At 38.0% G+C, this 18,352-nt stretch overlaps 1 protein-coding gene across 4 annotated transcripts in view; it reads right to left on the reverse strand.

Moving 5' to 3' along the window:
* Positions 1–11,671, reverse strand: part of ephb2b (eph receptor B2b) — a 133,060-nt gene extending 121,389 nt beyond the window's left edge. For all 4 annotated transcript variants that reach the window (XM_028575388.1, XM_028575386.1, XM_028575387.1 and 1 more), the window contains exon 1: positions 11,523–11,671. In XM_028575388.1, the coding sequence (XP_028431189.1) occupies positions 11,523–11,574 (52 nt within the window). In that variant the 5' untranslated portion in view covers positions 11,575–11,671. The remainder of the gene's footprint in view (positions 1–11,522) is intronic.
* Positions 11,672–18,352: the final 6,681 nt, after the last annotated feature.

The raw sequence follows: 18,352 nt of genomic DNA on the forward strand, positions 1-18,352 counted from the left end.
ATATGAATGATGAACAACTGAGCCACTCTGTCTGATCTGCTACTGTAGAATTGCAGTTGCTAGCTAACTGACTTTTTCTAGGGAACGTTTTTTTTTTTTTCAACATGGGTTTTATTTGCATTTCTCAAGCAATGCGTTCCATTGATTAGGATTACATTGTACTCACCAAAGTAACTGCTAAGATCGCTGGACTCATTTTCATGAGAACGATATTATCATAACCGACAGAACGAATGAAAGTATCTATGAAAATAAAACCTGAGTTGTAATAAGCCTTAGTTTTCCTTTAACGCTCTCTTCAGTGAGTTACAAATACATAGTGCAGCATCCTATATTGTTAACTTAAATATTAATATATATATATATATATATATATATATATATATATATATATATATATATATATATATATACATACACACTATTAGTTTAAGTACAAGTACTGGTTGCCTTGTAATTGAATTGCTCTTGTATGGTTTCTATTTTTATTTTATATACTTCTAAATATTTATTTTTGTACTTGTTTCTATTTAGCTGTATTGTTTAAGTTATGTGATGCTGCAACACTTGAATTTCCCCTCTGGGGATCAATGAAGGCTTATCTTATCTTATATTACTCCTTAAAATGCTGTAATGTCCTCAGGTTCTAATAAATATGCCTTTAAAAAAATAAGATTTTTAGTAATTAATTGAAATCAAATCTAAATTCACGATAATTAATTCAACATGAGCATTTCATGTACAGTATATATATATATTTATTTTTTTTAAGATTATTTTTTGGGGCTTTTCCCTTTATTCGATAGTGACAGACAGGAATTCTTGGATTCGAACCCGGGCCGCTGCAAAGGACTCAGCCTACATGGGGCGCACGCTCTACTGGGTGAGGTAGAGGCCGCCCCAAATTTCATGTATTTTAAAAGAAGAGAATAGTCTGCCTACGTGTTCACAGACCCACCACTTAAATGAATCCTCAGTAAAAATAAATATCTAACTGCTTAGATCAGCTTTCTCAATACACTGTTGAGGTCAGGGTGTAATGTTAAGTGTTTTGCAGAGTATGACACACATTGAAAGAATCCCATAAAGAACACACCACTGTCTACTACGGTACGGAGTAGAGTTGTAGTGTCTAAAGCAGTTCCCAGTAGATCTCTCCCCAAAAGTTGAAATAAAAATGACATCCTTGCTGTTGACAATAACTTATTGTGGCCGAGCCATCCTTGGTAATTGGACTACAGGCGAAGTATGTTCACCCTACTACCACCCCTACTGATGTAATCTTTGAGACTCCTCCCCTCTGACCCCTCCATCCTCTTTATTAGACATGTTTCCGATGAACTGGTTGAAATCTTACAGCAATGGTGGTTTTCTGCTTTGCACCCACCCATGTTAAATGAATTCCCTTCTCTCACTTACATACAGTAAGCTATAGGGTCTCCCATTGTCAGGTTTACAAGCTTCTGCATCTGATGTAATTTCTAAATGAAACTATGAAAACACATGATGAGCAACAGCTCTCTAAAACCAGACATGTCACAGCCAAAGGCCAAATCAGTTAATTGCCTTGTGTTAAAATTCCCTATTCTCTGAGCTAATGCAATTACGTGTGAATAGAAACCAACTATCACACTTTAGGACACAAAAAGTAATTCCCTCCCTTTCCGCCCCTCCCTGTGCTTTTTAAAATGTCAAACCCTGCTTAATCTATTGGATTTATTCATAAAGCATCTTAAATGGGAGACAGCAAGTGTACCTTTCGGCTTCAGTTATCATGCCTGACATAGCTCCAACATCTTTGTTTCCCCCCAAAAATGAAAATTTTATTCCACAGGATAAAGAGCAGTGCACGTTCAGGTCATAAAATATGAAAGGAAGAAGGGTACTTTAAAAAAAAGTAGTTGGTTTGATGATGATGCAGTCCTACAACACTTATAAAAACCAACATAAGGAAGAAGATAATCCAAATAGAGAAGTTTGATTTATCTCTGTTATGGCTGCAAGACCTGCTTGCGCCACCAACACAAGACATCAGTCATCAGTCATAGAAGAGCCTGCCTGCCCAGAACACTAATCAGACAAAACATGTCTGCTTACTGGCAGCACCTCAGCTGGGCTGTTCTCTCTGTCCGAGTGAGACCGATGGACGTGTTACGGTCTGACAGCGGGAGAGACTGGGCTTTTTTTTTCTTTTTTTTTGGTCTGACGTTCCTGCGTTTTGGCTGAGCTGAGACACAGCTAGCCAGCCAGAGCCAGAGGAGGGGAAAAGAGGAAAGACAACAAATGTGTTAGTGGCTCTTTGTAGCGAGAGATGATGCACACCGTGCTGAGCACATAACTACCGGCAAAAAACCTGAAAACAGCCAGTGCTGATGTAGACTAAGAAGAGGTAGTTTCCATGACGAGGGAGAGGGGGGAGGGGGTCCGCTGTTGATATGGGCCATGGTGGACAGACGGTGTGGCTCAGAGAGAAAGAATGGAAGAAGGGGGGTGGGAGGGGGGGGACAGAGATGGACAAAAAAAAAAAAAAAAAAAAAAAAAAAAAAAAAAGGCAGATGTCACGTGGGTCCAGAGTCGCTGATAGATGTGATGTGCGGCGCGGCGCGGTGCACAGGCACTGGTTCAGGTAGAAAAAGGCTTCCCTTTGTGATGCAGATGACAACGCAATCAGCCCTGCTTTGTCTCAGCCGATGGGCTCTGCTCCCGGGGACATTGAGAGCCAGACACTAATCCGGTGGGTTTGTGTTCTGCGGGCGCGCTCATAAAGGCAGTGTCACAGTACCTGGGGTGTGTGTGGATGGGGGTCTCTGAAACGAGGTCTGACCTCTCTCAGGGTACACTCTCCCTCCTCCTCCTCCTCCTCCTCCTCCTGCTGCTGCTGCTGCTGCTGCTGTCTCTCTTTCTCCCCGCGTCCTCCTAGCTCAGTAGCTGCCATTGCTGCGATGAATATTCTAAAGCGCCGTATTGTTAATGTGTATGACTCAACGTTCACATGGAGGCTGTGGCAGGGACGTTGATCAGTTCATCTCCGCCTCTCCAGCAAAGTCAGTTATTTTTTTCCAGACTTAACGAACAACAATTTTCTTTTGCAAAACAGAGGAAACATAAAGTGACAAAGACATAAAAACACACTGATTCCACGTAATGGGTAAGACTTCTGTCAAATTAGAGAGACTGCACAAAGAATTCAGACGGCAAATTAGGCCGGGATATTGCGGTGCCATTTTGATGGCTTACACGTTTCCTGTTATGAATAATATCTGAAAATACAATTCACGGTCCCCTAATGATTTCCATTCCCTATGGGTTGGGATGAATCAGGCTCTTCCTAAAACATATGACTTATCCAGAGACTGCACATTGCCAATTAACATGCTAATTAAGATAGCAGGGTATAAGAACATCCTTGATCTAGATTCCTTGGTGAAATATCAGCGAGGTTATATGGAGGTAAAGCAAGTTGTTTCCATAATATCTATAACCCGAACTACTCCCTTCTAGTCAGCAAGAAAACATCATATGCAAACTTTATTCTGTAGGGCTGAAGCAGGACCACTGAACTCCAGTTAAATTGTAGAGTTAAACTCCTTGAATTCATTTATAACATCGGTCTGTAAACTTGATTATAGAAATCCATAAAATATGCTTTCTGTTATCATGTGAAAAAGAAAGGAACAACCTGCTCCAAGTTATCTTTGCAGTTCTAAACTGTTCAAATTAGGAGTGCTATAGTATGCACTATAACACCGTTATAATAGTCTTAGTCATACCCTTTCGCTTTTTGACCACGCTGTTTTCCCAACTACAGACTGAAACAATTATAGCCCTCCAATCAAACGGCACACCTATCCTTAAAGCACTGTAAGAAAAACAAATCGCAAGACCCCTAATTCACCTGATCCTCACTAAATAATACTTTTCTACACAATTCATCTTTTCACCATTCATAGCACACAGTACCTCCAGTGTTTTACACAAACTTAGCAGCATGATTTGGAATCAACATACACTTTTCTGAACAGAGAATGGGTTGTGCATGACAAAGCCTCGTACAAATGTTCTTCAATATATATATATATATATATATATATATATATATATATATATATATATATATATATATATATATATATATATATATATATATATATACATACATACATACACACACACACACACACACACACACACACACACATCCAAGCAGTTTTCAGATTACATTATGTGCTTACATAATTGCAAAAGGGTTCTCCAATGTTTTCTCAGTTAGCCTTTTAAAATGTTAGATTAGTAAACATAATGGGCCTTTGGAACATTGCATGAATAGTTGCTGATAATGTGCAATGTAGATGTTGCATTAAAGATCAGCTGGTATTCTGTCTATAATGGAGAGGAATGGAAAAAAAAGTGTGTGTGTGTGTGTGTGTGTGTGTGTGTGTGTATTTGATTTGTTTCTAAATTAAAAAAAACACATGGTTAAAGTATTTACAAGTATTAAGAGAAACTTGAATTTATTTTAGCTTAAACATGGATGGAAAACATAAGTGCCAGAAAAGGTTTAAACAGTCAGGGAAAGTGTTTCAAAGTCCATTTGTGTATTTCTCTGGGACCAGCCATTAACTTCAAAAGTAAATGACACCTTTTACATCAAATGCTAAGACTTGCGTTGCGTGCAACTACCATTTAACCCACACAATGCTTTTGTTTGAAATGACCAACCCTAATATTAAGTGAAAGCGGGTTGGATACGGCTTTTTATCTTTGTGTGTTTAAGATTTAATAAGACTGCAGATTAAGATACCCTGTCAGACTGTCTTTGCCAAGAGAAACATGTATGCACTTGTGAAGAGCTGTGCTTAAGGAAATATGAATCACAGCTCTTAAGACTCACTTTATTTTTTATTTTTGGATAAACAAATAAATTGAGCACTCAAGCAAGTGTCTCAACAGTACAGTGTGATTCATCTTCATTCCAGGTCCTGTGCTTTCATCTATCAAGAATATTATCCAGTTATTATACAAAATATCCATTCATAATTAACACATTGTAACACATACAAAGAACTCAACACGGCATCATGACTTTGCGTAAACATACACGCCACTTTCCTTAAGCCTAATGGCATGTTATCCGTACGCATTTTGAGCTATCCACGTGTATGTCTACGCTGTATACCCATCCACCTCCCCAACCAACCTTCCTCCGCGGACTTACGTCCTTTCATACTACTCGCTATTGTGAAAATTCACACGTGATGTAGGTCAATGGCGGCCGTATGGCATTAATAAACACGCTAAAAAGCGATTATGCGTCTTGATAACACGCCAAAATGGCATAAGAATTGCTGTGTCATATATACACTTTATGAGATCAGTCTGAAAGAACTACACAATATTTCATGGCAAAATCATTAGTATTAATTATAGGGATTGCATCTTCAATTGAGTCTTTTTAAATGCTAAAGAAAAAAAAAAAAAGTCTAAAGCACTTTATATAAATGAACCCACTGTTTTCAGCTGATGTCATGCACTGGCAAGAAAGATTCAGAGCACCTGTTGCACCACTCTGAAAATATTTTCATTTTCTGATAGCATCAAATAGCAGCCATATCTAACCAGCTGGTCTCCGCAAACTAAACAGGCCTGATTACAGACCAAAGAGAAGGAAGATTAAACACCTGTTCTTTCTTTAAAAAGATATAAATACCAAAAGTGAAGCAAAAGTCAACTCTAAATGCAGGACATCTACAGCATATGAAAATGAGTGATACAGGGCATGTGAAAACCAAGAGGGATACAGTACTGTATACTGTAGTAATATTAAGGGTTAAGCCACTAGGTACAATCTGTGAAGGTTCTGATGTTGTCATTCAGTAGGTTATACTGTGTTTTTAAGTACTTCCCAGGGTGGTAGTTAAATAGGTAAACTGATCCGTCTGCGCTAAACTTTGCAGTGCATTCATGGAAGTGAATGTAAGCAAAGTTGACTCAAATATGATACGCAAACCAAGCATGTAGATCTGTGGGAATTATGCTGTAGCAACAGCCAGACCCCGAGTCAAGTTCTTCTGACTGGTGTAAAAATGTGTAGATTTGTCGGTGTGCATCGGGATACTGTAACAACAGCCTACATCAGCCGGTTGTATCTAGGGATGCACCGATCCGACTTTTTCAGTCCCGACACCGATGCCAGGGCTTTGTGGATCTGTCGATACCCGATACCGATCCGATACCGTTGTTGAATTAATAATACACTGTATACCTTCCACCTTATACCTTCCTTTCAGCATGTGGTAGAGACTAAAAGGCACCAGACTTTCCTAACTAAACATTACGTTCCTAACTAAGACAAAATAACATAGATGTAATGTATTGAATTCTTATTTATTTGTACACTCAACTCTTCCAGCATGCGACACAAGTGCGACAGAGGGAGAAAAAAAAACTAACAAAACTGGATCGGCCCGTGGATCTGTTAATTTGTCCGATCCCCGATCCAGCTATTTTGTCATTATGGGGAGCGATATCCGATCTTAATATCGGATCGGTGCACCCCTATTTGTATCTACCTATGTGCGGTAAACTAATTAGACCTTTTTGGTCAGCATGTTATTTTCACCTCGCTTTGTTTTAGTGAAGTGTAATGATGTCAAGAATGAAGAGCAGCACACTCTAAAATGGACCAACATGGCTTGTCAAATGTAAGCCTTCCTGGGGCCGCACAACATCCTGAAGCTATATTAGTGCTACTTTGATACCGTTTTGAATCAATTATTGAATTTTTTGTTATTAAACTTTCATTATTTTGTCAAACATCCACGAGCGTCAAAACATTCCACGAGCTAAAATGCAACCATTTCAGCATCACCTCCAGAGGGCAAATATGTGTGGACTGGAACAAGGCAGGAGAGACTGAAGAGTTGGCTCATGACAGTGAACCGCAGCCGTCAGAGTTAAACAGCTGAAAGCATGGAAACAGTGTTGAACAGTCCATCATGTCTTGAGCTGAGTCCTTAGTTTAAATTTGTTGAACAAGCTGGAGCCAGGAGCAACATATGCAACTATTTTGCAGACACACGAAGGTTTTCACAAAGCCGGTTTAAAGGAATTAACTTCACTTTCAGATAAGAAAAGTTGTATATGTATTACAGTATATTTCAGACCTCTAAATTCGCCAAGAGCCGGGCCTAATACATACAGTGCCCATGATAAAGCAAAGCTGCTCAGTACCAGTGTCAGTATCCTTATGCAATGCAAAATTTTCTTAAGCAAAGCGGTGACACTTCTGCCTTAATCTCACCCTAAAGGTAGCCATAGATGTCTCGGAAATGTGACACCCCCCCCTTCAACTGAAACAACTGGTACCAGCACTAATTGAAATTTTGCATGCAAAGTGACAATGCCTGGGCCCTCGGCAGCATGGATTAAGGCTTGAATAGAGACAGATTCTTTGTGAAAGCCTACTGTGGCGGTTGGCGTGCAGGCCAGCTCCCTGCATCTGCTCATTGGGTGGACTGAGAAAACACTGGATTGTATACGGTCGCTCGTTTTACCTTTATCTAATCCCATTTTTAGAGCCTGCCTCCGTCTGTCTTTTGTTACTCTTGCACAAAACATAACGCTTCCATGTTACACTCGCACATCTATTCCTTACAAAACAATTCCGGTCAAAAACAGCTACTGGATTTACATATGAAAGCATCTTTACCAAACTTGGCCGGATTTTCAAAACATTAACAACCATACTGTGCCTTGAACTGTCAGACTGGCTTTCATTTTGGGAGAAGATGATACTGAAAGGGATATACAATATACAAAAGTAACATGTGTGATTTAATAAATTATATATATTTTTTTTAAACTGAGAAATTTCAAACATCAACTTTGCCAGTGTTAGCCAACTTTAAACTGAGTGGGCTCCAGTGGTTAGCAGAGCACCGAAGGAATGCGGCGCATATTGAAATGCAATCAAATCTGCTGGACATTTTTTAAAGACTCCATGCTGTGATCTCATTCTACCCCACTTCACCATTCTCTACTGTGGTTTCTGTCCCATTATGTTTCCTTCAAAGAAAAAGAGAAAGAAAAAAAAAAAAATGTTGTATCAAAGTCATCTATCATCCTGCTGACCCCAACAACAACAACATGCATACAAGTCTGGAGGAGGTTGTTATTGCATCATAGCAACACCAGTCCTCCCAGAAAACATTTGCTGTGTTTGCACAGTACAAACTGTAATACCACAACAGAAATGGGGGGAGGATGGGGGGGAATCGAAAAAAAAAAAAATCAAAATGATCCGTCTAGTAAATTTCATCTCCTCCCAACAATACAGGCTACTTCCATTTTATGGCCCGGGGATGAATCTGAGAGTATCCACTCGACAGAATTAGTTGAGTGCTGTTGTTAGCATGGCTGTCAACTGAGCACTGATGACAATGAATGGGGAAACTAATGAAGGGATAAATCCACAGTATGTTTTCATAGACATGTTTGACATAGCTAGGCTAATTTCCTTGGCAGTACTGCGTCTATTAATTTCCGAAAAGAGCCTGTCTGTCCCCGTTAACTAAACCAATAAAAACTGGCATCAACGGCAGATTACATTAACACTAATCAACAATTTAGAGTTGTTTCACATTCCACATAGTAAAAGAAATGCCTTTGAAAAATTGGTTGAATGCTACAGATTAATGGACAGCATTTATAGTTGTCCAACATGGCGTTTTTTTATGGGGGTTTACCAGAGAGTGGTTTGAATAGAGATACGATGCTGAGGGAAAAAGCTCATAGGCTAAATTCAAACAGCATTTTAAGGCCAATTTACAGTTTTTCAAACTTGACACAGTGTGCAGTGTTGACACTATTCGCAAAATGGATACTTGGGGCAGAGCACAGTTTGGCCCCAGTTTTAATCCTCTAATCCTCTCCAGTATGGTCCCGGTCTGATTTATTGATTATTTGTATAACAAGTAGCAGTCCTTTCATGTGCTTATTCTACAGAAATCAGGTAAACTGAATCATGATGTGAGAGTTAAGATTGCATTCTTACTCCACTTGATTTATATATTAAATGTATAGTTAAGGTTTTTACCAAACCTTTCCCTCCCCCGTACGGTATAGGCTACTGTATATCGTGCTTCGGCAAACGCCGAATAATGCGCTGCGATTGTACATTGTTATTTAGCACACATTTAGCAGGTAACGTTTGTCAGTAAAAAAAAAAAAAAAAAAAACAGAACGATGCGAAGATGTCACTCTCTATTAAAGAAAAATAACAATGGAAAAAAATTTAGCGTCCTGGCGCTCAAAGTGTCAAAACAATCCACTCGAGGGTTCTTTTCTGATGCATGCCGGGATGTCGGTTGTTTTTTTTCGGATTAGAGCTGCAGTGACCTCTTTTTCAACCCTTTATTTCTCATACGTAAGCCATCCTCGCAACTTCATTGGCCAGTCGGCACGGCTGATTCACAGGGTAAAATGGAGGCTGGGGGAGGCTGCATTGGGTTGGCGACGGGACTAGCTCTTTTTTTTTTTTTTTTCAAATCAAAAAGTGAAACACCACAGACCCAAAAGGTACTGCATGCTAGTGGAACACTTAATATCAATAGCAGCTTCTTAAATCGAGCAAGAAGTATCTTCGATATACTGAAATAGCTATTTGAGGAACTGTGCCGATCAGTATTTGAGGCACAGTATGCTCTCAGTTTACACAAATGCTTCACAGCAGACTTTACATGAAGACAAACAGTAACTGTGGCCATGTTTGCGTGTAACTGGGAAATAATAACCAAAGGGAAGGGGAAGACTGTGTAGTGGGAATCTGTTGTTATTAATGCCACTTATCACACCCTGTGGTTCCCTTGCTTTTGGACATAACAGCAAGGATAAAAATATAAAAAACAACAACCGTAAAAACAGCAATTAAGCAATCATGATATCAGAAATTTAAAAAAAATAAAATAAAAATAAAAAAATCACATTAAATATTATGCACAATGTATTGGGTATACAGTTACTTATTGTGAGACTTGTAGTGTGTTTTATGGAATATATTTTACATACATCTATGGTATTCAGTGACTATATAAAAAATTTAATTGTTATTTTAAAAAAAACTAAGATGTGGGACATGACAGTATAACTTATGCAATTTTAATATTAACACATCTGATTTGATTTGTTATGCTTGTGAATTGTTCTAAGATGTGTCAGAAATTTTTTTTATACATTACCAAAATAGATTTTATTATATTAAAATAAAAAAAAATACAATTTATGGATTGTATGAAATGTATGTTGTACATCGTTCCCTGTATTTCTACAGTGTGGTTTGATTGTTAAATGCAGGATGTCATTACACATGTAGGCCTACAAATGATGTTACAGTAAACAAGCAGCTAGATGTTTCTCTTTATGTTGTTGTTTTATCCTGTGGTCACATTTAGTTGAGTGTCTGCATAGTTTCTTAGCTCCACCTGTAATTACGAGGTTTAGTTAAACTGACCAGAGGAAGAAGACAAGTTTCTTTTCTGACAGCATCCCAAAAATAGTCGGAATAAATGTATGACTGGGCTGACACTTTCCATTCTTCTTTGTGGCGAATGTCTCCTGTCCTTTCACAGGGGAAACTGAGTCCAGCCACATAAAATCACCTGCAAATTATACTTCCTGTACTTTGAATTATAATTTGCAGGCACTCACCTCCTCAATTAAAAGAAACGTAGGCCTATAGCTTTGATAATCTAGACATTACAGGGCAAATGTCAGAATAATATAGTCAGGAGGTCTTATATATTGGAGTACTGTAACAATAAGCATGGTTAAGAATAGTTTGAGCATCACAAAACGTATCTACTGCTGTAAACACATATTAGGCTGGAGAGATTATTATCACCATTCAACCTGTTTCATTGTCCGTTGAGCCACGCTGCCTGCTGCCCTTTACTGCTTAGCCAAGCTTTGCGTACAAATAACTGCATTATGACCAGCCAGAACCTTTTGTAAGTTGAACTATGGAGATTTCCATTGTGTGGATATGCGCATTTAGTCTTGGACATGCTGAGAAAATGTTTCAGGAGACGTTTGTCTTTCACGTTTTTAAAATCCCCAACTGAGACGAAACCGGTGACACACCTCCGCGAACACACAAGATGCGACCGAGCTGACAGACGTGTAACGTTTTCTGAACTGTCGTAGCCGGCTTGCTAATTGTATTCTCCAATTAACGCTATTTACGCTCAACAGTATCCGAATACCTTCGGGGATGCGCGAGCATGTTTTTGTAGCCCCCTATCATCCCTTGACTGCTGTTTTGAGCTGACTCTAAGCAGTGTAAACGCCATGTTATAACACAATGGAGATAAAAAAAAAATTAAAAAAAAGTGGTTAATTTTCCGTTAGCCTTCTATATTATAAAAATGACCAACCATTCACGCGCTTCATCTCAAACCCAAAGCCGGTATTCCCGGCAAGAAGATGCGGCTTTAACCGTTGGGATGAAAATATTAACGTTAGCTTACCTTCAACAGCTATTACGGCCGGTATGGTCCATAATATCCATAGAATATCCATTATTGGTCACTTATATCGCCCAGACATTCAAATAAAATATGTCCCGAAAGCCATTGACAGCACAGGCAGAGAGGGGACAGGCGGTCCTTCACCTCCAATAGAGCGATCCCAGATAGCAGAGAAAACCAACTCAAATCTGAACCAAGTTTGGGCGAAACCAAAAAATCGACAGACAGAGGGGAGCACCGTGCAACACAGAAACATGGATACGCATTTCAGCGCTACATTAATCAAGCAGGTCTTCTATAAAATAGAAATAATAAATGCATGTGTATAATTAATGATGGAGGGTTTAACATATTTGAATTATCGATGCAGCCGCTCGTCAAGAGGATCATTCAACCCCTTCAAAGCCACTTCAATTTACCCCGCTGTCAATCATCAAGAGGACAGTCCACACTGCCTTACCTAGCGATAATTAAGTGTTTTGGGACCATGTGGGTCATTTATAAAAGATGGAGCAACTTATACCTGCTCACAGCCACGCCGCTCGAAATGGAAATACTGGTTACTCTTTTGTCAGACAAAGCCTAAACGTGTCTGCGGGGTTCACTATAAGGCTCCTATGGGTCATATAGTGACTTTTTGCGCTGTAACAGGTGACGGACACGGAGAGCAATTCAAGTAGGTTTAACATTTTCTTTACCGTTTTCACCTCTTAAATTTGTAGTTTAATTGGTTACCTCTGTAGTCTATAGACTCTAAGTGTTCCACTAAGCCTTCCACCAAGGCCGAATGATGTTTTGTTTTGGGGAAAATTGATGTAGGCCTAAAGGGTATACCTTACTATAAAAAAAATGACAGTGTGCAAATATTTCAATTTTATATTACAATTACAAACTCTGATAAAATACGATTATTATTAGTTTTCTATGTTGTTTGTTGTTTAACCAATTGAATGTGGGACGTTTAAATTCTTGATTGATTGATTGACGCACCTATCCGAATCATTTATGTGGTCTACATTGTTAGCCATAGCTAATATAAACTAATTTAGACATTAGTTGTTTAGCATGCAAAACATTAATCCCATCACTCACACTAGCCACAGTATACGTGTAATTGCATACTGAATAGGTCTTTTGTTACAGAATTGAAACTACCGGTACTTCAATATTGACACAGGCTAGGATTTATGCCATATGAAAATCAGAATAATACCGTTTACTTATTTGTCAGCTGTGTGTATTTTAACAGACGCTAAGGCACATTGGAAAAAAAATATATATATATATATATAATTTGAATTTTATTGATTTTATAGGTTTTCGAAAATATACTGTCATAAGTCAGTTTTATAGCTTAAAATGAAGTGTCCTGCTAATAAAAAAAAATACTATGAGACATAGGCTGCAGACTGAAGGCCATTACTACAAACTATAGTGACTGGTCATAGTTATAGCACTCTTACTTCTGCTGTAAAATAGCGCACTGTGATAAAATAGTGCAGCCTGGTATTAGAGTGAAGTCTGAAAAATATTAGAAGGAATCATAATTCATTCTATAATTGAATATAATAGTCTGCATAGTAGCTGAGTTTGCAACCACTCACTTCAAAACAGCCATTGAGAGATTCAAAGGAATTGTTAGGTCAAGTGAATGACTTGGCAAGATACAATTACAAAAAGAAGTCTGCATGCTTTTACTTAAGTGGACCATTAAATGTTATATCTGAGGGGGATGTCCATTCATAACATGAAAATGAATTGAAATCTATCAGTAAATGCATAATCAATAAGTAATTGCTGCATTGATTCTTCTGCACAGTTAACAATGCTGACATTTGCACAAGACTGCTACGTGATGAATTTCATTTCAATTTTATCAGTTGAGCCAGAGGTGCTCTAGAAATGTACATATACAGTTTTTGGATTTATTCAACTTTTTGTAGACACAGACCAGCTAACCATCATTCATGCATCCCAAAGGAAGGAATCATGGGACTGAACAAGTTGTCAATTAGGTAGACCTGAACAGTTATTTTCCAATTACAGAGCCAAGAATCCAAGCTGAAGTGAAATGTAACTTCCTCCAGAATGCAAAACTTTCCTTCCTGTTCATGAATCATCATAAAACCATAATCAGTTGATGTGATGTTGGCACAAAGTTCTTTAAGACATGTCACAATTAATGTTCCGAAATGATTTAAATTGAGCTGTGTTTGCACTAAGTTAATTTGAGTTGGCACAATGTAGTCTGGCAGCAACATTACTGGCAATAATTTTCCAGCGATCAATAAAAATGCTATACGTTGAATAAATATGCATATTAGTAATCCTAACACATTCAATGTTTATGAGATTTCTGCTGTTTTAATAGGATTACTCTTTTCCAAAAAAAAAAAAAAAAAAAAAACAAGTTGTCAGTGATGGTTGGCATAAAAACTACATCTGAATTTATTATGCATCATGCAAGCCATAGCCTTATTTATTTTTTTAAAGTAGTATGAAACCGATTTCCTGCCCCATCCAGAAGCTGGTAGTAAAATCCCATCGTTTTCTTAACAGAGTTATGATGGGTAAAGAATAAAACACAGTCTGGTTTTTATATGACAGGCATGGAGACAGATGCCATAAGGATACACTGAAGCAGCTGCATTAATGGTAGATATGCTTTGTTTGAAATACATAGATACCCGGAGAGAAAGCATGATAAAAAAAATGTCCAATGTACACAAAAACGTCACATTGCTTTTTTGTACAAAGAAAGTGACAGACAGCGGGGACGAGGGGCAAACAGAAAAAGCTTTCAGATGTACACATGAGGATTTACATTACACAAGAAACGGGTGAATGTGCCTGGAGAGAGACGTCTCATGGATATAAAGTATGGAGTCACTAAAGCTGGACAAGAACAAAGAATCTAGAATAATTATTTGTTTACAAACATGCCGTTCTCATTCCATGCCGCACCACTGTAGCTAAGCAGCAGGACTTCCATGGGTTAAATGAGCCAGGCTGATTTATTTGCCTCCACTGAGTTTCGACTGTATTGATTCCAGGTCACTTGACTGGCTGACTTCAGATCATGTTCAGGTGACTACAACACAGATGGAACAAAACGGCAAGGCACTGAGAAAGCAGCTTTCCCCCCCACTCACTGTAATGAGTTCCATACAGGCTAAATATTGGCTTGAGCCAGAAGAGAAGTGAAAGATGTTGAAGAAATGATATTAATACTACCCGAAGAGATCTCTCTGCCACGCTATGTTATAATGGCTGCATAGTAATACAATATAATGCAAAGCAGAGATGTTTGAATGTGGCATAAATCCTCTCCTGCTCCTCTGTGACTCTGTAATCCAACATTACTGTACCTATAGCATTCCCTTACACAGCAGAATCAAAACAGCACAGTTGTGCAGTAACAGTGGCCTCAGCAGTCTACAGTAAGCACACAACATATCCTCAAAACCTCAAAATACCTGCAACAACTCACCTGTTAAATTACCCCCTAATGATGCACACAAGGTGCACAGAGGCAGGGGCGTAGCAAGCTTTTCAAAAGTGAGGGGGATGGATGTGATTTGTTTATTAACAATAAAAATGATGGATACAATGACAGAGGGGTACAAAATGTATAACATACAAGATATAAAAAGCTTCCCATTTAAATGAGTGATACTAGAAAAGTATAAAAACACACGAAAAATAAGTTCGCGTTTAAAGTCTGTGTAGAGAGAACGGTGTCGTACTGTTTGTTAACATGGGCAAACGGAGCATAATCTAATAACGTATGTGGTAATTTGCATAAATAGCACAACAGATCTAAACATTGGGTATAGCCAGCTGAAAATGTCTTGTTGACATAAAACAGTAAAATACTTCATGTAAAGGTCTGAATGGAACCCATAGGCTACCCATGAGCATTAATACATAGAGGCAGGAAGAAGTGTTTTAAACCAGCATTTATTAATTAGCCTATTATTGCAGAGATGGGGTTTGGGGCTGGGTCCGTGGGACTGTTTCTGGGGGTTCACTTTTTTATTTTACCTACCTTTTGTCTTCTGCATTCTCCTTACCCTTGTTCTTCCCTCAGACTCATCCCCCAGAAACAGTCCCACTGACTCAGCCCCATACCCCATCTCTGCAATAATAATACTGGTTTAATACACTCAATAATCAATACTGGTTTAAAGCACTTCTTCCTGCCTCTATGTATTAATGCTCATGGGTAGCCTAAATGGGTTCCATTCAGACCTTTACATTAAGTCTTTTACTGTTATATGTCAACAAGACATTTTCACCTGGCTATACCCAATGTTTAGATCTGTTGTGCTATTTATGCAAATTACCACATACATAATTATATTATGATCCGTTTATTATGAATGCTATTATGTAGCTAATGTTACAGAACGTTATACTTCTTACATGGGAAACTACTCGTACATATTAGCTTTCATTTAACGTTGCTAGTCAAGTTAAAAAGGTGCAGTTACCATCCATAGTAAATACAGGCTCAGTGACCACCAACTGGGTCGGACAGAGATGCACTTCCTCCTCCACTGGGAAAAACTATCTTCACTAAGAGATTTACACCTTGGAAAAATAGCCCAAAAAATAAAACTTCCCAAAGTTAACACCAGAAGAGAAGCTGGTAGTTCTCCTAGGAGAGGGGACAACAGCTCCACTGACAGCTAAACATGGATCTGTCTGCCACAGCCTGAGGGACGCACAACCTCTTAGGATCCCAAAATTACAGATTTGTATAGTAATTATATTAGAATAGTATATATGTGACACCTACATATTTAATATATGACATGTATTGTAGGCTATGAATTTCTGTAAACTGCTGAGAGAGAGAGAGAGAGAGAGAGAGAGAGAGAGAGAGAGAGAGAGTCTGATTACCTCCACTGTCTGAAAACTCCTGTTTTCTGAACGACAGTTGACACATCAACGTACTATGTGAAGGCATTTCATCATCTGCTGTCTCAGTGTGTAATCCCCTGTGTCTTCTTACTAATAACAACTGTTTTTGTCTTCTCTGAGGTGATTTTCGACCATTTTCGACGCACTTCTTTTGACATTCTGAACTACCGCAGAAATGTCAGAGCACGTCACGACAATGAGATTGCGCTTTTAGAATCAAATCCCCCTTTTACTTTCACGATTGGTTGCTGATGAAAAGGAAATTGCCATATTTGGATCCGACAGCATTGTAGAGGAGAGAGCTTTCCAACGGTATATGCATTGGGTATATGAGATGACAGTGTGCAGACAGCGATGATTAAGACCACTGCGAAGTACACACCGTTGCCATGAAAAACATAGCGTTGCTATCGCTACACACAGCCTACAACGTAGCTACGGCGGCAGTTCGACACGAGGCGTTTGTGCAAAACTGCGGAAAAACTGCAGAAAAAGTGTGGGTGTTGAACCCTCTCACCGGGAAAAGTGTGGGTGTTAAAACACCCACATCCCCCACGGGTGCGACGCCCCTGCACAGAGGACACATTGAATTAGCTCAGACATGTTAAAAAAATTGCAGCATGCAAGCTACACAGCAGCAGTAAAGCAGAGCTACGTGTTTGCATGAAATTAGTTAGCCCGTTAGCATCTTTTCAAATGCCATATCAGCATTTTTGTGTGTTTTTGACAAAAAAACGAAATGAATTTAAATAACGATCAAATGACACGATACGTTTATATTATCCGTCATATGTAATAGTTTTACAATTATTAGAACACGTTTTCTTTAAGAATTTGCATATGTACTGCTGCATGTGAAGCATTGATTCAATACCCACCAGGGATTTATTTGATCTCTTTATGACTATTTTTTTTGTTTGTTATTCAAATCAAATTTGCAATTCATTTTTCACAACACTGGTGCATTTTATTTGGATATATTCAGACACATATTTATTATTAATACCAGCTACAAATGTACAGTAATATAGCAAAAATCCTAATGTTTAACAATCAAAATAAAAAAAACATTTCATATAGCCCATCATAACTATAATTCAGAAAGGCCAGTTATATTCAGGGCAGCTTTTGTATGACATTATTATTATTGTATTTAAGTTTTAAATATATAATTAACATTAATTTCATGTCTGCTTTTTTTTTTAAATAAATGAGGTAAACTCGCGAAGAAAACATCCTATTATTTTGGCAATGGTAAAATGATTGTGTATTGGCAATGTATAAATTAATTTGATTCAGGCTATCAGAAATAGTTTCTTAAGTCAATACTTAATATATAATTGAATATAAACTACGTATTGATATTTTATACATCAATATGAATATGTATATGGATGAGAAGATGGAGAGTGATGGATGCGAAGCTGTTCAGACGTTGACACACAATATGGGATTTATAATTGAATGATTATTATTATACTTCAAACATAGTCAACTCTTCAGTGCTGTAGTTTAAAAGAGGGATTGAAATGTAAACTGTGGGGAGAACAGGAAAACAAAGTATTTCAATGTGTTGCCGTGTTATGTGTGATTGCATCAACACTGCCACCCAGAGTTCAAAAGCTGAACATTCATATAGTCTTATTATTGAATACACTGGGAATGTTTCTAACATTATTCAAAATAAGGTCACCTCCTTTGTATTAGCATTCAATTGACAGTGCAGCTTTTGTGAGTAAATGCCAGGCGATATTAGTTCATTGTAAATTTAAAGCTAAATTAGAAATCCACAGAAATTATATTTTGAAATTCTATGAAAATGGCTGTTTGCTCTTAAACAAGGATACAAGTGTATTTATTTAATTCCATAAAAATACAAATAAAATACTTTTGAATGAATAATA

The sequence above is a fragment of the Perca flavescens genome, chromosome 4, assembly GCF_004354835.1.
Source record: "Perca flavescens isolate YP-PL-M2 chromosome 4, PFLA_1.0, whole genome shotgun sequence".
NCBI classification, from domain to species: Eukaryota; Metazoa; Chordata; class Actinopteri; order Perciformes; family Percidae; genus Perca; species Perca flavescens.